At 37.5% G+C, this 22,510-nt stretch overlaps 1 protein-coding gene across 1 annotated transcript in view; it reads left to right on the top strand.

Moving 5' to 3' along the window:
* Positions 1–22,510, top strand: part of DOCK4 (dedicator of cytokinesis 4) — a 218,055-nt gene that overhangs the window by 121,059 nt on the left and 74,486 nt on the right. The window contains exons 13-17 of the mRNA XM_088529928.1: positions 3,175–3,300; positions 13,380–13,504; positions 14,990–15,152; positions 17,850–17,956; positions 19,240–19,396. Of these exons, the coding sequence (XP_088386054.1) occupies positions 3,175–3,300; positions 13,380–13,504; positions 14,990–15,152; positions 17,850–17,956; positions 19,240–19,396 (678 nt within the window). The remainder of the gene's footprint in view (positions 1–3,174; positions 3,301–13,379; positions 13,505–14,989; positions 15,153–17,849; positions 17,957–19,239; positions 19,397–22,510) is intronic.

The raw sequence follows: 22,510 nt of genomic DNA on the forward strand, positions 1-22,510 counted from the left end.
TCATGTTAAAGGTGCATAAATATGGGGTTGTCGTTGTTTGCAGCTGGCACAGGCTTTGTATTTAGCTGACAGCACAGGCCTCGGGGTCCCCTGGGCTGCAGCTGGATTTACCTTGACCTGTCTTGAGATTCGTTTTGGCTTATAACAGCAATTATGTTATGATCGAGGAGCAAACTGTGCCTTTATTTTCGCTTTCGCTTATCTTTGGGGCCATTGTGTGGCCTAACACATTGCGATATTTATGTGTATGCCCTTTTCATTTGGCAGCTGGAGCCTCAGTTGCAAGACTGTTGACTAGAAAACCTTGATCTTTGGAGGTTCTTCAGATTGCCTTTCTGTGCATCTTTTCTCTCTTTCTCTTCTGTTTTAGTTTCACTCTTTTCTCTTGGAGACCGGAATGTTTCAATGCATAAGATTTTTCCTACTTCTGATTAAGTTTTGCTATCTTTTGTCAAATATTCTTCATTAGTTTATTCTAAAGAGTTTGGATTGTTGTTGGAGTGTTTTTCATATGTATTTATGTATCTACTACACATACAAGCATGTGTATGTGTGTATATATGTATAAAAATATCATATATAGTCTAAAGATGTATTAAAACTCTAGGTGAATGACTAAAGCATCTTTTATGTATGCTCACTGAGAGATTTTTTTCAAGCTTGTGGAGATGAAATGATGACTCTTCATTTCTGAACAATGAATGCTGTGAAACACAGAGCTCTAACACATTTCTTCTCTTGCATGAGTAGGTACTTCACATCATGACAGGCAGCTTGTTTCCCAGGTTAAAACTGTTTTGCCATTGAGGAGCCTCTTGACATTCATCTTCTTTCGAGCCAGATGAAATTCCTCAAGCAGGTCAGGGAGCTTAGCAGACAAGAATAGACTCTGGTACTAATTGAATTTGAAGTCTTGAATGCAAACTTCATGTTTAGAGAGCGCAGTACTATTGCATGGGCAGAGTGCAGCATCTGATTGTTGGTGCTCTTCACTTTGATTGGGTCTGGGACAAGGACAAACCTTTTCTAAATTTCCAAGGAAACAGTGCAATAGGGGCAAGTAGGAATATGCAGTTGCATTTATATACATTATCAATATAAGAAATTTTATGTTTCGTCCATCTCCAGTCTTGTTCCTGTTATATTTTAAGTGACTTTTATGCAAAACTTTCAGTGTTGGGGTTAAATGACTTTTTTGAGGAACGTTTGCAATATGCAAACAAATATGATTCTAGGATCTAAATACGTATTTTCTAAGAAATCTTGAACTGGAATGTGCTGCAGGTAGAAACTGTGAAGAATTAGAAGCATAGCTTGCTGTCGCTGAGGAAGGACCAGTGTGAGAGAATTCAAGACAGTTAAAATTAATCTCTTCTCAGTTTGAAGATTTGGGGAATTTAATACTTCTAGAACCCTGATTCGTTTCATTATTGGAAGCTGAGAAGAGGAAAAGGGGGCTTGGACACAGCACAAGGCACCCTGGCTGATGGCAGGAGGCCAAATGATTCTTTATCAGCAGGAGAGACAGGGAAAAGCCGATGATACAGCATCATTTGTGGTTCTACCTTTTGACTCTGCAGTAGGCCTGGAACCCCAAAAAGAGCAACCAAAAGTTCCAGCAGAGCTTTAAAGCACATTGCTCACTTTTTTTCTTCCCTTCTGTGACCTAACCTGGACAAAGGTGACCTATGGTGACAAAGGTGACCTAACCTCAACAAAGCTGCTGTGTTTGCTTCCTTGCCAGGCTAATGCAGTTGCTGTAGGGATCTGTGGAGGGAGATGTAGCTTCTCCCATCCAGCAATAAAAAACTTTTCATTTGTGCTAATAGAGTCTGGGTTTTCTCCTGGATTATGACCTGTTACGGAGAGCTGCAGGCCATGAAAGGCTCCAGAACCATCAGTTGGCCACTTATTCTTTGGTCTACATTGACTATAGTTGTCACTGCTCCCTAAATTTAACATGATAAACACAGAACAAATTCCCACTACTAAAATAATTACTGTCCATGGCATTCATCTTTAAAGGATACTTAAAATAGATGCCACTGGGTATTTTTTTGTTCATGTACTCAGCTGGAGATATTTAGCTGAGCTGTTCTTCGTGTTAATAGAATGGAAATCTGATCAAATAGGTGTGTTATTTATCTAAGCTTAAATTAAAGTGGATTATGAAGCTTCTGAGTTGTCTTTATCTCCAGTTCTTCCATGTACATGAAGAGTTTGCTCTACTCCTTGCTCTGCGTGTTGGCATGTGATCTGCTGTAGGGATTTTCAGGGTCTGGGAAGATTAATCTCTCAGTCATCCTAACACTTGTTTCCATGATTATATTTGAAATAACCAAAAAGCATGTCTGTTGTTTGTGTAATTTCAACTGTAGTGAAATATGGTGCTTGAAATTATTTTGCATCCTGTGGGTATGATAGGTGAAGTTCTTCTTCCTTGGTTCTGGAGGAATAAATATTAGAAAATAATTATGCAGTCATCATTTTGCATTTTGTATGCTTTCCAGCAAACATAGAAAAAAGAGCATTAAAAACTGATTATATCTCATGAATATTGAAAAAATGTGGGTTTTGTCATTATTATAATGAGTTTATTGTTGAATACTGTAAGTAGAAAAATATTGATCTACATGGTTTCATAGCTTGCTTTTTTTTTACATCTTTAATGAATGATTTGTACAATATATAAGGTGAAATGATTCATTTTAATGGGACTTCATATTCGCCTCTTTCTTGGCATACCAACCAAGGCAGCATTGTGTTGAAGTAAATGAAAACATAAAATACTACCAATTGCTGCTTCTCTAAATAGACATTTCTCTATTTTTTTTTCTGCTTAAGGCATCAATAGATCTTTGTTAGGATAATTTTAATTCGATGTATCTTTGTAGTTCTGTTACATAACACTAAAAAATTAATAATGCTCTTTGGTTACTTGTTTTCTTCCACTATTTATCAATTTCTGGTTATTGTTACCCTTTCCTAATACACAAAAACTCTGAGATGTGTTGGTGACCTCCTAGAACTTCAGAACTCTGCTTGAATTCAGTTATGTCAGGAGTGATTACACGTGTATAAGCACATGCAATTTAAAAGAAATATTCAGACTTTGGTCATCCTGACTGTCTTACTCTAATTAGTTTTTGGGTTTTTTTTCCTCTTTATTTTTAGGTCTGGCGGTTTCTCTTCAATTGCTTCATGGAGACATAGAGCAAATTAGGAGAGAGTACACATCTATGTTTACCCATGGTGTATCCATAACAAGGAAACTAGGCTTTTCCAATATTATCATGCCTGGTAAGTTGAAAAGAAGAAAATGGAAAGCATCTGAAAACTATTTTTTTTCTCATTAGTTCTTTGCTAATGCTTATTGCCAAAGAGATACTGTATTCTAAGAATTCTTAAAACTTTTCTGGGGCCTTTCATATGGTTTTTTTTCAGATAAATTAAAGAAAGCTGCTTGCCTGCCTCCCCACTGCTCTGTGCAGTGTATAGTTACTGTGCCAGTGCAGAAGGCATACAGCCATAGCAGTCTTTCTTGGAGATGAAACCCCACTTTACGGAAGTGAAGATGATGAAATGTAGGATTGCTGAGCTCTAACTAAAGAAAGATAAAACCAACAGAATATTATGGGGCATTTCCTAAGAGATGATACCTTTTTATATAAGGATTCGCTGGACTTTACTCCACTGTATAGATTTTGCCGACCTTTATACAAATAATACTGGAAATGTAGTTATAGGTGGTAATAAGGATATAGATACTTTATTGTGATAATGTTTTGTGGAAAATGTGCAAGTACTTCAATAAGGAAGGTTGAAAGAATGTTTTAGTATGAATGCGAATAAGCAAGTAGAGCAAGAATATAGATTGCAGCAACATCTAAAACCCTCCTCCTGAAATGAAGTTTTAGAAAAAGTTTAATGGTTTGCTGAAAATTATAAGACCAATATATTTTTAAAGCAAAATTATATAAGCAGACTAGATTTCCTTGATGATGTTGATGTGCTGTTGCTGAGACACATTTCAGGGAGAAGCTTAGTTCCCACTCTGAGTCCAAACTCAGAGAAGCTTTGGCTTTGAAAATCGTCCTGATGAATAAATCGTCTTCATGACTTGCAGATTTTTAATAGGGACTACTTGCTTGTTGTAAAGATGTGTCTTGTTTTTCTGTATACATAAATTAGAAATAAACTAAGGTTTTAAGACAAGAATACATAAGCTTAGATACTTCACAAGTCATGGAAGTCTTAAATATGCACTTAAAATTCAGTACTAAAATTTAGCTTTGGCTTTGGATATATGCTTTCCTGGGGCTTCTGCCTGAGACTTGGCAACTGAGGATGCTCTTGTACATTCTTACTGCCAGTTAAACATCTGTCCTGCAGCATCCTTGGTCAGGAATTAACTGTTTTAGAACTTCATGGAAATATTCTACTGATGTTACTGCAGTATCTAGAAGGATGAGTGAGTCATGTGCCATTTAGCTTATATATATATATGATGCATTATATATTACATATATTTTTTATATATATATATAATGTGTATGTATTATTCTGTGTGTATGTGTGTAATGAACATCTTCAATTGAAATCTTACAGCTTATTACCTAATTTTGTCTGTGGATTAGCTATTAAATCAAGTGCATATTGTAGATAATACAGCAGATAATGATGGAAGCAGTTTTTCACTGAGCACAGAAGCCTTTCTGCATTTACTATTTATTCATGTATGATTTAGTGACCTTATGCTCCGTGTTATCAAATTTTCTATGACTTCTGTAAATAGCTCTCTTATCCCTTCATTTTCCAGTTGTGAAATAATGTGATGTGCTGACCTGCTAAAAATACATTATGGTAGAACACTATGTAATCAGCTCTTGGAGGAATTTCTCAACTCAGTTTCTAAGAATTGTGCAAGCTCAGTTTAGCACTTTTTTATTTAAAAAAAACAAGTGGATTTTGGCATGCTGCTTTCTCAGACCAATTGTGTGCATATCTCTCTCTGAAAAATGTACAACTTTATTCTGTGTTTATTGGCATAGATAAGATACTTCCTGAGGGGAAAAAAAAGTGTTTACTCTTGTAATAACAAGTTCCAAGGGCAACCATAGAAATATGCTCTAGGGGCTGAAATGGCGGCAGGAGCCATTCCTCCAAGAGAAAAGGTTCCCCTTTTCTCTTTTGATTGTTTTTCTTCATAGATGGATATAGAACTTGCATCTTTTGCCACTGGAAATGGGCATGAATTACTTTTTTTTTTTTTAAACCTTCTTCCTATCCATCCAAATTAATACTCTTCCAGCATTAGAAGAAGCCAGAGAATTGAGAAGTCAGTACAGTGGTGTTGTGTTGATTGCTGTTTTCCTCGTACATCACTTTAGATAGTCTATGATGCTGACATGTCATTCTTGGCAGAGCTGTTACTTGTTTCTAATCCTGGACCTCTCCTGTGATAGTACTTAACAAATAAAGTAACTGAAGGCTGCACATGAATCTGCAGCGTTAATCCCTCCAATGAAATGAAGTATTTCCAGACCCCTTCCATTCTTAATTAAAAAAAAAATGAAGGGAAGAAAGTTTATTTTTTTTCCTCAGTATTGTGGCATTTTAGTAATTTCTACTAATTCAGTAGATAGATTGAACTGCTCAGAATATTGCAGTGCTTTCAAGTTACATATAAGCTTTTGTATACTTAGAAAAAGTAACTTTTTATAACTATCAAATCAGCATTGCTTTGCATCTGTCAACATTTAAGTTTGTTTATTGTAAAGAGTTTCTTCAGCTGTCCAGGTAATTCTCATCAAAATCTTCTCTTTGAAAAGCTATTCAATATACTTGCTGCTACTTTATTTGGATTACTAAATGAGCATTTGTTCTTTTCACATGCAAAAATACATTCTCTGGTCTCCTTACTTTCCCTTTTCAGGAGCTTTTAAAATGAAATTAAAATTAAAATCTTTGCCTTTTTATCTATACAAATAATCTTTCAAAATGCTATACATGTAATAACATGGCCTTTCCAGTGATAGGATTTTGAGAGGGAGACTGTGCTTTGAGTCAAATCTGATAATAAGAGTCTGGAGAGCAAAAACATAAAGAAAGCTATACAATCTGTTTTTTTCTTCATATTAAGTGTTTGTGTCTGCATAGTTGCCAGTAATTTTGGATTTAGTAAAGAACTGTTAATTCTAGGAGGGAAAAAAAGTGTCTTTGACATCTAAACATTTTTTCTCTCACAAGAACTGGTAAGAATTTTTCTAACCATCCTCATTCTCTTTGGGGTCCAAGCAGTGTAAACTTTCACCTGCCTCTGCTTGCTCTTCTGATTTTCAAGAATGCAAACATATGTGTTTTTAATTGCATGCTGTAATATTGCCCGCATGTGTTAGTTACACAAGATATGTTTAAACAATATTGTCAAGTAAAGACACCCTGAATTTTGACCTTTCATAAAAGTATAGTAATCTGTTGAGGATATCCTCTGCCATCCAAATCCTATTTTAATACTTTCTTTAAATCCTTGATTTTACCAGAGGAATTACCATTTGTAAAAGTTGCTGGAGGAAGCAAAGTTAGTAATGCCTAACTACATAGTACCTTAAACCAGTGCAAGAAACTTGTGGATTGTTTTCCTTCCCCTTCCCATAATGTCTGTTTATTTTCTTGATTCATTGCGAACTGAAGGAAAAACAGAAGACAATGCAAAGGGAAGAAATGATGTAATGTAACTGAGCTTCCCTCAATTAAAGCTTCTGCAAGTAGAGGAGGGGAAAAGGGCCTCCTTCAGTTTATAGTATTTGGAAGAGTAAGCTGGTTTTCTGTTGAGTGTTTAATATATATATAGCACTGGTGTGTGGGAGGCATACACAAGTGTAGTCTTGAAAGTCTGTCTTTGCTGATTTACAAAGGTAAGTAGCATTAGCCAACAAGTGAATGCTTCTGCTTTTTAAAATGGTCTCTCAAAATTCTGTTGAAAATGATTTATTGACAATCAACAGGTAAAGCATTTGTAAATCCTTTATTCCCTATTTGTTCAAATCAGTTTGCTTTAAAGGGAACCCCAAGAAGGAATTGCAGAACACATGGGTCTCACACGGTAAATCTACGTGCTGTATGAGATGTAGAAGTGTTGCCGTTTGAGAATCCCTCTTGCAGGGCCCTGTGCAGTCGCCTGGTGGCCCTTTGGCGAGGAGGAGCTCACCAGAGAGCTGCTCGTCACGGCTGCGCCATCTGACACAGACGCTCCCTGCCAGCTTCACGCATGGCAGCGAGCTTCGCCCTCTTCCTTGGAGCTATCCCCAGCATCCGTAGTGAGCTTCAGATGTACTCCCTTCCAGAAGACATTCACAGAGAAGCAGCCAGGCACTCCTTTGGTATCTTCTATAATGACAACGGAAGAAGAGATATTTTCAGCAGTGGGATTTCACCTACTAAAGTGATTAAATTCCTTGTGAAATATAATGTGTCTGTATATTCCTGAAGTGATCTCCTTAAAGATCTTCCTCTTTTGGATCCTTCTGCATTATGATTTTCACCTTTTTTTTTTCTTTTTAAATTAAATACAACTGTGTAGTTTGACTTTGAAATCCTTGATATGTTAGAAGGAAAAAGTTTCTATTGCCAGAAAGGCATCAGAAAGGGACTAAGTATTGGTAGGTTATTCTAGGACTTGATCCTTTTTTCTTTTCAGTAAGTATTACTATTATTAATGCAACACATATTTTGATAGTTAAAGTGTCCTTTAGGATTCTTATCCAGCCTCCAGATTGTGACTACAGCAGCAGCTTGTCATCTAACTTATTAAAATTTAATCTACACACTATTTCATTACCTGGTACTCACTGCTGCCTTTCCCAGATAAGGGACCACCTATTTTTGATTTGAACTCTTCCGCCGTGTTCCTCCTGTTTCTTTTTTTTTCTCATGAGACCTTTCACTGTCCTTTTACAAGTCAAGTGGGCTGAAAAGAGAGTGGAAGATTTTCCAGTCCTACTCTTTTTCCTTCCAAAGTTTGTTTGCTTGTTGGATCAGCATCAATATTAATATCCTGGTTTTCAGTGAGACATTGAATATATTTATTTGAGGTCTTGGTGTCAGGGTGGGCTAAAGATCCCCAGCCTTCTCTGCAAGTTAGAATCACCTGAGATGTGTTTTTGTTGTTGTTGGTCTGTTTTGTTTTGTTTTGTTTGAGATCCTCTTGCTGATAAGAGTTACACATTGCCCCATTCCACAATCCATTTGCTCTAAGTCATATTGTATCCACAAGGTTTAGAGGCTGAATAAAACCTTTTCATCTGTGCTGTGTTCAGAAATGCTCAGTCTCTGCAACTGAACTTGAGAGCTGTTGAAGTTGCATTTAGGTTATCAAACAGAGCAACTTGTTACCTTGTGTTTTACAGAAATGAGGATTAGCAGGAACTTTCTGTAAGCAGAATAAAGCTTTCTGCTCCTGTTAGATCAGAAGCATCTGTAGTTCTGAACAAAGCTTTCAGATGGTAGCTGCCATCAAACACTCCTACTGACTTGTGCATAATTATTTTTAAATTAGCTGCTGCTGTCAGAGACAGTTTAGATTTGTGGATTCAGGATGTGTTTTCTTACAGTAGTAAATAGTCAAAGTGGAATTTCTTTCTCTGTAAAGCTTCCTTGAGGATGGCTGGCAAATGATGCTGCCTTTTTCTTTCTAATGAAGACAGCTGCCTTTGATCTGCCTTTGATAGCTATCTTCAGCTTGAAAGCTTTATTCCATGTTAATATGCTACACGAAATGTTTCAGTTCTAAATGTGATCGGAATAGGAGAATTTGTTATACTACCTCTGTCGTCGTCATGTCTGTGCAGCAACTGCAACTCACAACTCCCCCAGCATGTGTTCAAAAGCAGTTTTGTGATAAAGGACCGCTATTCTTACAGGTAGGTTAAGTAGAAACATTTGTAGAAAGATAAAAGAACAAACAATTCTTTCATAGAAGTATTCTGCCTTTCTCTGGACACTTTTCCTGGCCTGATCTCCTCTCTGGTGATTCTACCCGTTGCTCCCATGCCCTGGGGCTCAGAGGCGGCGCTGGTGGCCTCTGTGAGCTGGGGGCAGTTGTGGGTGCCCTGCAGGCAGTTTCACGGGGTGCTGCAGCCGGGGGTGCCTCCTGTGACCAGCAGCAGCCCCGTGCGTGCGCGTGGGCTGCTGGACTGTGGTGATTGCCTGCCACCCGTGCGGGAAGGAGTCGGTGGGCGGATGGTGCGGCTCTGCGGCCTGCGCGGCCCTGCGGCCTGCTTACCTGCGCCATGCCGAGAGGATGGGCCTCCTCAGCAGGTGCTGTCCTCTCCAACCCTCAAATGACTCCTGCCTCTTTTTTGGTTATTTAAAAATTGTGTCTTGTAGCTGGCAGGTCAGCGGGGCTGACCTCTGTTAGCTGAGCTTGTCCTCCAGCAATCTGTCTTGCAGTTGTTTTGCTGGTTTAATTGGCCTTTCCTCTTCCTCCTGGTAATTGCCTCTTTCTTGTAATTAATGCTGAGCAGGTCTCTGTCCTCCACTCCAGCTCAGCCCTTGGATGCTTTGTTGCTCATCGGATTGAAGTCATTAAGTCTGCCCACACCTTCTTCTGTTTCTTTTTCTTTTGGAAACCTGGGGCTGTAGCATGCCTTGTTTGCATCTACATTTTAGGCAAGAATGGTCTGGTTTTATGTGTTTTTTTTTTTCCTCTCACAGCCTGCAACTTGTGCTTTCTAGCTGCTTTTGCCAGGTAAAAGCTGGCATGCTTTGGCAGGACCATATGAGGGTGCAGGTGCTGCTGGGTCTGTGTTGTACAAACTCTGATTTAGCAGCTCAGATATTTCAATTCAACACCTTTCAAATACAATTAAGTTCACTTCAGCAAACATCCCTGCAGTGTGTGTAGCAAATGCTTGTGCTGCATGAGAAAGTTAAGACTGAGCAATCATCCACATCATTGCAAATTTATGGCCTTTTATCAACTTCTGTGGAGCTTCAAACTTAGCCCTCACCTCATAGTAGAAGCTCCTCTAAGGATTTTGATCTGTGGCTTTAAATATTTGGAATCTGCTTTTGATTAGTCAAATCGATAAAACCATAGTGTGATGGACAAGTAGTGTCAAAGCACTGAGGTCTACAGCTTTTTTTTCCCCCCATAATGTATTATTAATCTTCTTACATCTAACATGCATCAACTTTCTATCTATCTTACCTATGGTTGATTGTTGCATATTAACCTCAATTTTTATTGGGATGATGGATAGAAGTTAAGTGTGCTAAGATGGGTACCTGTTTCGGACAACACAGAAATGCGGTGGATAGCTTTTTAAATTCGCTGTTTTCCAGCTTCTGTCTACAACCGCACTTCACATTTCAGGAGCGCTGTGTGGTTTAGCTGCACAAAGCATGTATAACTCTCACAACATTTTCATTCACATTTTTTATGGAGGCCTCTTATCTAGAAAGCTTCATGCTCAGTCCTAGACATGGGTTTGACCCTGTCCATTCTGGCTAACACTGCTCCTGTTTGAATGTCTGCATCCCTCTGTTCACTGCACAGTCCTGGAGCCCTGGAGCCCTGCTGAATTTAGAAATCTTAAGGCTATTTGTAGTTACTATAGGACTTGAAGGATGGAGATCCTCTGTTAAACAGGCCAAAATGAGCTGCACTTTCTTTTAAAAGAAATTCCTTCACAAGATCTAGACCTTTCATGCCATGCAACATCATTGTAGGTAAAATAGACTTGTCAGCTTGAAGTTGATCGTCATTTTCTGTATTGTTTCCACTTGCTTATTCCTGTACAAAACCTTAGTCTGAAAATAAACATTGGAGGTTTTCACTGAAGCAGAGTTGAAGAAGGCAATTTCTGAATGTGAAGCTGGAGATCTAATCAGTGTCTGTAAGTACCTCAAGGGAGGCAGTGAGGAGGATGGTGCTGGCCTCTTTTCAGTGGTGGCCATGACAGAACTAGAGGAAACGGCCAGAAACGGAAGCATCAAAAGTTCCACAGGAACTTAAGGAAAAATTTCTTAACAGTGAGGGTGACAGAGCACTGGAACAGGCTGCCCAGAGAGGTTGTGGAGTCTCCTTCTCTGGAGATCTTCAAAACCCGCTTGGATGCCGCCCTGTGCCACGTGCTCTAGGTGACCCTGCGTGTGCAGGGGGGTTGGACTAGATGATCTCTAGAGGTCCCTTCCAACCTTAAGCATTCTATGATTCTATGATTCTATGATGTGTGTTCCTTTTTTTTTTTTTTTCCATGATTAAAGGTTTGTAATATTTTATATTTAGATTCAATTGCATGTGCATGGTTTGGACCAGTAATTAAAATCTAATATACTCAAATAACTAGGGCTTGCCTTTCCTGTTTCTGCAAAAATTCCTCAAATTTGGTCTAGCATGAATCTTTAGAAAAAATCTCAGTATGCCTGCAACTAGGCGGTTAGAATCGGGCAAATACTTTTGCTGAAGGTACCATCTGTCTACCAGATTCCTTAGAAATTAGGTATTGAGCACGGCTTTCCCTTTCAGTGCTGCTTGTGGCTGTAAATGCCTCTCAGTAGAAACAAGATGATTCTGTCTGTGAGAAATGTGTTTCTGGGCTCCTGGTTGAGGCAAAGATCCTACAAAAAAAGAAAAAGAAAAGAAAAAAAGAAAAGAAAAAACCTACATTATCTTGTAGTCTGGTAATTATAGTTTACATAAACGAAAAAAGATCATTTAAAGGAGTATAGGTATCCTACATTCAAGTATATGATCAGGAAAATTCCAGAATATTGGAGAGGTAAGAAGTTCTGAAAAGATGGACCCAACTATATTTTTGTTAATTCTTATCAGGATTTTCCTTCTATGTTCTTTTCCAGAATGAGGTTCACTTCTCAAATCCATTTTCTTTTCAGTCAGCAATTTTGTTTTCTGTTAAAGCTTTTTGCTTCATTTTTTACAACCCTATTGACTTTTTAATCTGATGTTGCTTTTCTTTGTAGTATGTGCATATGAATATTGTGCTAAAGTTTTGTGAAGAGCTTGGTTTTATGGTTTGAGCTTTCCACTGTAACTATCATCTGAACTGTGCAAATTCAATATAGTTGTTTTTCCTATGTTAAGATTGCAAGTAGTGGTTTTGTAAAGCAATAGTGAAATATATACAAATACGAAAGCACGAATCCAAATGCTCAAGCCAGAAACAAATTATTTAAATAAATAAAAAGATAGATAGATAGATAGGTAGATAGATAAATAAAAGAATGTGTTTCTGGCTTTAGTTTCAGCTTGAACGTTAGTTTATATAATTGCATATATTATACACATGTATATATTGCATTTTATATATATGCATATATTGCATAGATATAGCAATAAATAAATTGCATTATTTATTTTTGTTTGTTTGTTTGTTCATTTATTTTGAGGGGGAGAGGGGAATACAAGATATCAACTCTGCCGGATACTGTGAGACAGGAATGTACCCTTGATACATAAGTGATAGCTTGCTTCTTGATTAATTTTCTGATTTATTTGTAATCTCCCTTCCGCTTTTATAGCCATCTGTTTCCTTCCAAAACACCATTGTTTATCCTATACTTTGAGCGACTTGTTCTCCTCTTTGACTTAATTTGGCTTTTATGGTTTGGGTTTTGTTCTTCTCCTTCAGTAAGACGACCCACATGCCTTGATCTGTTCTGAGACTTTGAAGATGGAGTAGAGCTTCCTGAATGAATGTAGATAGGAAAACATTCTCTAAACTATCATATTTGGCAGCCCGATTACAACTTCTGCCCAGATTCTCTTAAGAGAATAAGAAGACAATAATTATGAAAGCACATCTTCTTCCTTTGTGTTTTTTTCCATGTTATTTGATTTTTTCTGACATCTAAAAAGTAAAACTTTTTTTTCTCCTAAGAGCTCAAAATGCATCTGCTTAGGTTTTGTGAAGCTGGGATTACTTTCTTTTGGATTCCTTTCTTGTTTTTCATTCAAATCCTGTACAGTTTGTTGTATTAAAGAATAAAAATGTTTTCAATGTTTTATCTGTCTGTACTAGATACCTATTCTATCTGTACTAGGTCATGAAATTTCTGGTGCAAAATATTGTTACATTTCTGTCAGATCCCGTGGAAAATGGAAATAATTCCTTTATGATAAGTAAATATCATGTCTGAATTTATCATAGATGCTTCTAGAATTCAGGTTAATCTTTAAGGAAGTAGAGCTTCTATTACAGATTGTTTTCTAAAATCAGTTAGATTTCAGGTCTTCCCTTTTGGATTTGGAAGTATTGACATTCTTTTTTTCCTGCATTTTAAGCTATGTCTTAAAAAGTTATAAAATGATGAGATTAAAAGAAAAAAGTCAGCAACTTACATGCCTTTTTTTATAGGTGAAATGAGGAATGATTTATATATCACTGTAGAAAGAGGAGAATTTGAGAAAGGAGGAAAAAGTGTAGCAAGAAACGTGGAAGTGACAATGCATGTTGTGGACAGCAGTGGTCAAATTTTAAAGGTATCTGTGTATTTAATTAATTTTGATATACATTTACATAAGTAAATCAATATTGTAAGTATCAATATGTAAATCAATATTTTTATAAGTAAATCAGTATCCTTAATATTGCTCAAGGAGTAAGAAAATGCTTTGGTAAGGTTGTGGTCATGTTTATCTCTTGTTGTCTTTAAATATTCAACGTATTTACACTTTTGCTTAGGATCTTTACAAAAAGCATGTTTGTTTTAATTCTGGTATCAATTATGTGATTCAGAAAAACAGCTGCAAGCACCAACCCAAAAAGTAATGTTCCCATTAAAATGCTGGAAAATGTTGAATCAAGATCAATTTTTGGAAAGCTTTGATTTGATATTAACTTTTTTAGTAAAAATGTGCATTTTCTCATGCCCCACATTTCAATCATTTTCCATTTGTTGGCTGGTTTTAATAAATCAGAGTTCTTTGATGCAATAATTACCAGGATGGGGTAATAAAAAGATAAGATCGTGTTCCTTCCTTTCTCCAGGTTTGATGGTTGCTGCTGCTGATAGCTAACTAGTAGGCATTGTTCACTTTGCATTTTATTTTGGCATGAGAAGATCACTATTTCTCAGATTTTTTTTTGCACCGAAATATTTCTGTTCACCCTCAACCTCTTCCATGTTTCTTTAGCATCAAGTTGTTTTTCTTATTTAAAAGGACTTCTTCTGTAGGTTCTGAGTGACACCATTTGCTGACATGGATAATCCGGACTTCATTCTGTGTGTGTGTAACTCTGTAAAGTGAGACTGCGTGTGTAAATTCATGTCATGTCTGTGTGTGACATGTAATATCTATGTTCACACCCACACACACATATATGCCTACATACACATGTATGTATTGTATGTATATAGCAAAGATAGAAAAATGCAAAGCTAATAATTCATAATTCTCAGAAGAAAAGCTACAGCAGAAGTATGTTTTGCCTATCAATAGGGAATTGATAGGTGTTCCCAAGACACTGGGATTGCTCTGCTCTCCGTGATGCAGCCGTTAGGGATGTGCCTAAGGCAGGCAGCACTGTGCGTGTTCCCACTCAGGACATTCAGATTGCTCGGTTTGTGCATGCTGGGGAGCAATACTAACACCACAGGGGTTACAGGCATATCGTAGATGACTGTAAGTCTTGGGGACCTGATGTGGTCTCTTTTCACTTTTTATTTGGAAAGTCTGGGGATGAGGCGCGAAGGACCGTTCTGTATCTGGGGCCACCACATCATATTTGTTGTTTAAACCTTCCTGACACAATTTTTCTTAAATAATCCTGTGATTCTCCTCTGTGTTGATGATTTTTGCTATTTTTTCTAACCAGCAAATATTAGCAAAGTGCTAGTATTTTTATGGGTTTTAGAATACATAGCATTATACCACATATAGCACTTAGTAAATAGTCTTGGTGACGTCTTGCCAGGAAAACGCACCAGTCCTTTCATCTTTAAGCACTGTTTTTGCCTTTGCCAGGATTTTATCTCCTTTGGCTCAGGAGAGCCCCCAGCCAGCGAGTACCATTCCTTTGTGCTGTATCACAACAACGGCCCCCGATGGGCCGAGCTGCTGAAGCTCCCTATCCCGGTGGACAAGTTCCGAGGGGCGCACATCCGCTGCGAGTTCCGGCACTGCTCCAGTAAGTGGCCGCAGCCTCTGCTCGTCTCGAACACCAAGAGCTGCACAAACACTTCCCCCTCTGCAGTGGCTTTAGGACACAGTTTTTCAGGCTTGCGGCTCTGCCTGGTGGACGTTTGGTTTCGGTAGAGCCTAAATACCAGGAGAAACTAGTCTAGTTTTATTAAAATAGAAATATGCATTGTTATGGCTGTAAAGCAGTTTCAAGAAAATTGAAAATTAAAATTTAGAATGAACCTGTTGAATTACCAGAATCTAAACTTGGTTCTTGGAATAAGTTTACCAAACCACACAAGGAAGAAGTAGATGCAGTATAGTCAGCTAATGTAACTCTTGTACTGCATTTTTTCACACTCTTACCACTCCCTGCCAAAAGCCAGTCATTCTGAAATGCCCTGAATATTCTTGATAATTTAGAGATAATTTAGAGATGATTTGGGATAAAAAATGATACTGAGTTCTGGATCAATCTTTTGCATGCAAGATGTGGAAGACAGGTTTTGTACACATGGTACCAAATGCTTTTGACCGAGTACAGAAAGGTGGATAAAACTATATGTCTTTTAAACTTCAGCTTTTCTTGACTCATGGCGATGCAGATATTGCAAGATTTCATTATTTACACTGTGTTTGTGGAAAATGGTGCCCACACAGGTGACAGTATCTTTGGATGACAATGGCATGTTTCAAATGGATTTACTATGTATGTTTGTGCAGTCTTTCCCATGGGGTACAAACTGGATCTTTTTGCTACTGTTTTGTTTTCTCTACCATGCCAGTAGCCCTTAACTTAGACACCAGAATCAAGACTCCATGTAAAGTGCATAAATGCTATTAATAGCCTTTTCAGCCGTGTCTGCGGAGGTAGATGCTTAATTTGAAAACAAAAGTGCAGTGTAGTCTGAGACTGACCTAAAACAGAAACTGGTGGGGAGGAGCTGCTATAGAGGATAGCACACAAAATGGCTTTTTTCTCGTGTTGGATAGGCTGTGTCGCAGTCCTTTGGATCTCTACACATTGCTAAGGCTACAGTTTGAAGCCTTTATTATTTTTCTGCAGTAATTATTAAGTAATTCCAGAAGACTGCTTTGGAACTTACAGTGAGATAACAGAAACCATTAGAGGAGATGATCTGAAAATCTCTTCTGGAAGTAGAACATGTTTTCCTCTATAAATGTTGGTCCTACAAATACCATGGCATAGTGCGGTCTAGTGTGACAAATACTGGGATAAATACTTCCAAAATATATAAAGACAGAAGAGACACACTAAATTTACAACTCTTTCACTACTTCAGATGCTTCATGAAGCAAGTTTTAAGATGTAAACTGAAAGCTTGCTCTTGTTGCATTCTTTCAATGCAACTAAAGCCTCAAAAAAAAGTCTTTTCTCTAGCTAGTATCATAACCATGAGCATCTGCTAAACCTCCAAAGTAGCAACTGTAACTGAGAGATGTGGGGCAGAAGAGTCGTTGCACTTCAGAAACAGGCAGATTAAGCTATTTGTGCAGCAGTTCTTGCCTTGTCAGAAAAAGCAAATGACTTCAAGGGAGCCTTGCACATGAAAACTAACTAAGCTGACATAAAGCACTGCAGGGAGAGCAGACCTTGCTTTGACAAGCGTTCACAGGATTACAGGAGAACTAGGAAAACTAAAGATAGATTTATTTGCATCAAGAAACAATGCAAGATGGCTAAGGGTTGTTTTTTTCCTGCTAGGTCAAGTACAGGACAAGTATCAGCCAGTTGAGATATATGTGCCAAAAATATTCTCACACGAGAGCATGTGGGCTCTATCTCAATTGCAGGCATAAAAATACTGTTTTTTTTTTTTTGCAATTTAGAATTCTTTTTAGAACTATTGTAGAAGAACAGAAGGCTTTCCAACATAATAAAGTGTAGTATCTGGTCATGCTATGGTTATACCTATTCTTGGTACTCGCCTCCCTTTGTCTTTCTCATAGCCACTTCCTAGAGATCCTGAAATCTGTAAGATTTTTCTTTGCTCATTTGTATGTATTATTACTTCTTAAATCTCATTTAAAGCCTGATTCTGTGAGCTGTGAACAGACAATCCCTGGGTACAGATGGCCAGTTTGTCAGGAGGCCTGTAATAAGGTGTAGTTTGGAAGAACTGTGAGTTTTCCATTGTGAACAGTCTCTATGAAGGATCCTGGCTGCCAACTAGCCTGAAAAATGTCACCCACACCTTTTGCATTCAAGTTTATTTGCCATTTTTGTTCATGATTAGTAGTATGAGAAAAAACACTAGCTCTGTGAATAAGCTCCATGTGTGACAAAAGCCTAAGGGGAAGGTGTTGACTTCCAGTAATTTTTCTCAAGAGTCAGGTGCTCTATTTCCTAGAATGAGGGTATCAGATGCAAGGTTTTAACTTGGCCTATCTACTGTGTCTTACTTCTACCTATCTTGCAATTGGCATCAGTCTGAAGAAAAACTGGCAAAACTACCTCAATAATTTATTTATTAATCCATTTTTATTATTAATCTATTTATTAATTTATTAATCTTGGGATTTGTTTTACTTGTAAAGAAGCATAAAAAGAGATTTAAGATGTTCTTGGTTTGACTAGTTCAACTAGCTTCCAGTATATTTCTTAGCCTGCATTATATCCATTCACTTTGTCTAAAACACATAATGTCAACTGTAAATACTGTTTCTGACCTGCATATTTCAGCAAAAGAAAAGGGTGAGAAGAAGTTGTTTGGCTTTTCTTTCGTGCCCCTGATGCAGGAAAATGGGAGGACGCTGCCAGATGGCACCCATGAACTCATTGTGCACAAGGTAATTTGAATTAGAGATCATTAACAGTAATGATTCCTCTGGAACTTACTGCAAAGACCCAGAAGCGCTAGGCTGAGGCAGTCTATATTGCTTGCCAAATGAGTGATAATCTTGTCACTACTAAAATTATCCTTTGCTAGTTGTTTAATATTATGGATCTTGTTAAAATTGCGGTTGAATCTAGGAATGCAGTGCAGTGGTTGCTTGTACTTGTGAAGTGCTAATATAGTACACTATATTCACAGTGAATTTCACAAAGCTAAGATCAGTTAAAACATGTGAAGTGTGTTAAAGTGCCTCTTCTACTATCCACCAACAAATTGCTGAAGGTGGAAAAACAAGCAAGCCCTTCTCCTTTGTCGCTCCTGGGCATCCACCCCATGGCATCTTTTTGTACAGTTAGTTTCACAGAACTAACCAGAACTATAGTTCTACAGAATTTCTTTTCTTGCTTACATTTAACAATTACCTTTTTTACAGGATTTTGATATGCTCCCAATTAAATGCTAATTTTAACACCAAAATTGGCAGCTACTCATTTGATGTAACCTATGCAAAATTATTAGATTTTCATATCAAATACAAAACTACAATCTAAAAGCAAAGATGAAAAAGCAGTTTCCATTAATGAGAAAATGAGCTTAATTTGTTTATGCATATGAAAACTTGATCTGATTTTCCCATCTGAAACAAGAATATTTTTAGTTAGAGAATGTGCTGACTCATTTTGTCGCTAGGGGATAGTCTTCATAACAATGGTTTAGTTCTTATGCAAAAGGAGAATAAAAATTGGAAAGACATGTAAAATATGTATATTTTGCATGTTAGGCTTTATGCTGATAAAGTACTCCATGATCTGTGTATATGTTTAAGATGATAGCTTGATATTACTTTTTCTGGGTTAAAAATATTTAACTACCAGATCTCTGGTACATTACCTAATCTTTAAGTCTGTTCTTCTTTTTACATATGTTTAAACCTAGTCATAAGACTTGCTGAATACATTATGAAGCATGAAAGTCTTGAAATTTCCTTTTCTTTTTAAACAATGCAATCATCAAGAAATACAAGAAACACAATGCAAACTTGTGTCTACTCTCTTTTAAACAGAAATTTTATCTGTCAGATTTGGCATGCCAGAATTCATTTGTATAAGGTCTTCCCATAATGAAAATTGTCTTCCCTCATTTATTGTCAAAGAAACAGGAATAATTCATATAGTTAGGGATCTGGTCTTTCCTTTTTATGTAGTGCAGTGATTTTGCACTGGTTTGTTTTCACAGTGTGAAGAAAACACAAACCTTCAGGATTCTAGTCGCTACCTCAAGCTTCCCTTTTCAAAGGGAATTTTCCTAGGACACAACAGCCAAGCAGTAAAAACCACTAAAGAGTCCTTCTGGATTACGTCCTTTCTCTGCTCCACCAAACTCACACAAAACGGTAAGATAGGCTGAATATTTAAAACATGATACATGCAATGAATGTGATAGGTAGCCTTTTCCGTGCTAAATATGCATAGATATACTCAAAAAAAAAAAACAAAAAAACCTTACATTGTGTCAGTTTTACAACCTGATTTTTGTTTCCTAATTATTGTTATCCAGATGGAAACCAGTGTAACATGATGAACCACTGATTTTAAGTAGCTCAAAAATGCTTTTAAAATTAACATGATATTTGAATCAAATACAGCACTTTTGGAATCAACTATCAAAACGCAGCTGCTCTGCAAAGCCTCTTAATCTGTTTCGGAGTTTTTAGAAAGTGTTTATTGCAGGCTTTAGCCTGTGGCACTTCTGTTTTAATTTGGTATATATTGCTTTTCTGTTGTATCATTTCTCTTCTTCTAAGTCAGCAAATGTTTACTATTTCTGAATGATAAAAACAGTCTGATCCACTTGATCTAAAGAATTTGAGATAACAACTATATGTGCATTTGAGTTCTTTACATTTGCTCTGTATAAAATTCTTAGTCTTATTTGTTTGCTGTACTAGGTACAGTTAGTTAATAACTGAAACAGTTTTCTAGAAACTTCCCAATCTTGCATATTTGCTTGTTTATGTGTTTCTGACCATTCTTTGATAGCCTTGTGGTTTCATAATATTTCTTCTCAGCTGTTTATCACAGTTTTAGGAAATTGATCATCTATCTCCGATGTGAAACAACTGTGTCTTTTCCCTTTTTATCTTTATTGATGAAGTTGAATAGGGATAAAATTGCCAATTACTCACAATTTAATTGTAGGTGTTTAATAGCAACCAGAGAGATTTTTAAATGGAAATAGTTGTCTTAATTTTCACCATTTAGTAGTAAGTTTCCAAAGTAGAACTACGGGCTGGTAGTAAGTGGTCTCTTTCTCTATGTGCATCCATTCTGTAGTCCCGCAGCAATTAACTTTCAAGTAGTAAAAATTAATCAATTAAAGATTTTCAGCAAAAATGCTAATAGGCAATCATAGGCTAAATTTGCCTTGATGTAGGAAATGACATGAATGTACTGGGAGTTGTGTGTGCACAAAAGGGCTGCCCAGAAATTTAGCAGCTCACTGATGCAGACCCCAAAATTAAGTTTTTTTTTGACTCTGATTATAGGAATTTCAAACCATTAATTTCTATTGGCAGTTCAGGAATTATTTAATACTTGGTATAAATCGATGTGCGAGGGCATTAAAAATGTATTTCTTTACCACATACAGAGTAAGAGGGTGTAGAATATCTGAATAATATTGATCCCCTTTTCAGCTCTGAAAGAGTTGACAGTTATTTCAGCAGTACTTCAGAGGGTGGAAATATTTTCAATAGACAGGCTCATAGTTTCTCCAAGGATCTTTGGGAAGTTCATCTTGGTGAGTTTCCAAATCCCCGTTCTTTTAAGTGAAAATCTGCCAAATTCTGTTGCATGCTCAGGAAATGAATGTAGAACAAAGCATGTGGCTGTTTGGTCATGTGAGCATTACTTCAGTTATCCCTGGAAGGATGCAGGATATTTATTAAAAATTGGAGGATTAAAAAGATCTTTATATGTATACTTCTATTTAGTACGCACTTGTATCTGTATGTATGAATATTGGTGATTATTTTTGGTAATTGTTTTTTAAGTTAAGAGATTTTGCTAAAGTTGTCAAAAATCTACATGTGACTGCAAACAGCAAGGTCCAGCTTGAAGATCACAAGCGATGACATTGTTCTGGCTGGGGTGGCAACACCGCAGGCCAGATGTGTGCAGCCTGTCCCTGAGCTGGGCTAGGGTAACCGGGGTGAGCAACTCAAGTGTCCTCCTTTTGTTCACTCCTGCAGCTCTTTGCCATCAGCTCTCATGCACGTGGGGTAAGAAGGTGGTCTCCCGGTATTGGGATCCCTAACTTCCTTGCCCTGGATGCTTTGGAAGTAATTCTGGAAAACCAGGGCTTGCAGAGGGCTTCCGACAGGAATCTGTGCTGTCAGGACAGCACTGTTTAGGCTGTCTGCCAGTTATCCTCCCCTTAACTTTACCTCAGTTCCTGGATAATGCTCAGATAATGCTAACAAAACAAAACAAAAAGCTTTTCTGCTTCTTAGTTAGCTGCGTTTTGTTATCTTAAAAAATAAAAATAAAGAGAGGGAGCACAGGAGAAAAACATACTATTATTTTCCACTGAGGATCAACAGAGTCTTATTTATTTCAACTTCAGGTTTTGAGTTTTAGGAGTCTGCCTGCTAAGTACTCCAGATCCATCCAGCAGACTGGGCCATTTTAGCAAGCTGGCATCCCCCAGCTCTCAGTGCCAGTCAGCACGTGCCCCGAAAGCACCAGGTTCAAAATACCCAGCAAGTTCAGCAGCAGAGCAACGTGCAGGGCAGCAGCTCTGTCTCAGGGCCACGGTGTGACCTGGGGGAGCGCAGGGAACCCCGGGAAGAAGCTCCCTGTGGGAATGGGCTCCCCGGCTTTCCCTCTAGGAATTGGGCTTTTCCATGTGCAGTGCCATAGTCCTGCCTGTAGAAGGGCAATAGGGGTGGCTCAGAAGGTAGGAGAGACAATGAGAAAGTAAATCGCAAACTCTTTTCCTTATGCACATGATTTAAATGAATGCCTTGGAGAAGGTGCTTTGTTTGAGCTGTATTGTGCCCTATTTTTAAAGTATAAATTAAATCATGATAAAGAGAAGGCATTTGAAAAATACATATATATATATTTCTTTGACAAAGATTATCAGCAGCATTGTCTTCTTCTGTCTTCCAAAATCATTCATTTCTAGTGGGCCAGTTTTTGAGGACAGCTTTATATTCTTATTTCTTTTAATATCTGACACTTTGCTATCCCTTTTCCATGAGGTTCATATGTCAGATGTTCTATTCATGTCGTCTGTGATTGGGCTGTTTGCTAACACTGTGTCAGCAGTGTCTTTCCTTCTCTACATTTTCCTTTAAATAAGTGCTTTGAAGTGAGTATTTTACATTTACTTTCTTTTTCTCTTTTTAATCCCCCAACAAATCCCTAATGCTCAGTGAAAACTCTACCACGAGCTTTTTCCAGCAAACCTGGAAAGATGTATTTCCTACTGTGGACTGATGGAT

The sequence above is a fragment of the Tinamus guttatus genome, unplaced genomic scaffold (assembly GCF_059628265.1).
Source record: "Tinamus guttatus ecotype Peru unplaced genomic scaffold, ASM5962826v1 Tinamus_guttatus_pri_ptg000355l, whole genome shotgun sequence".
In the NCBI taxonomy this organism is placed as follows: domain Eukaryota; kingdom Metazoa; phylum Chordata; class Aves; order Tinamiformes; family Tinamidae; genus Tinamus; species Tinamus guttatus.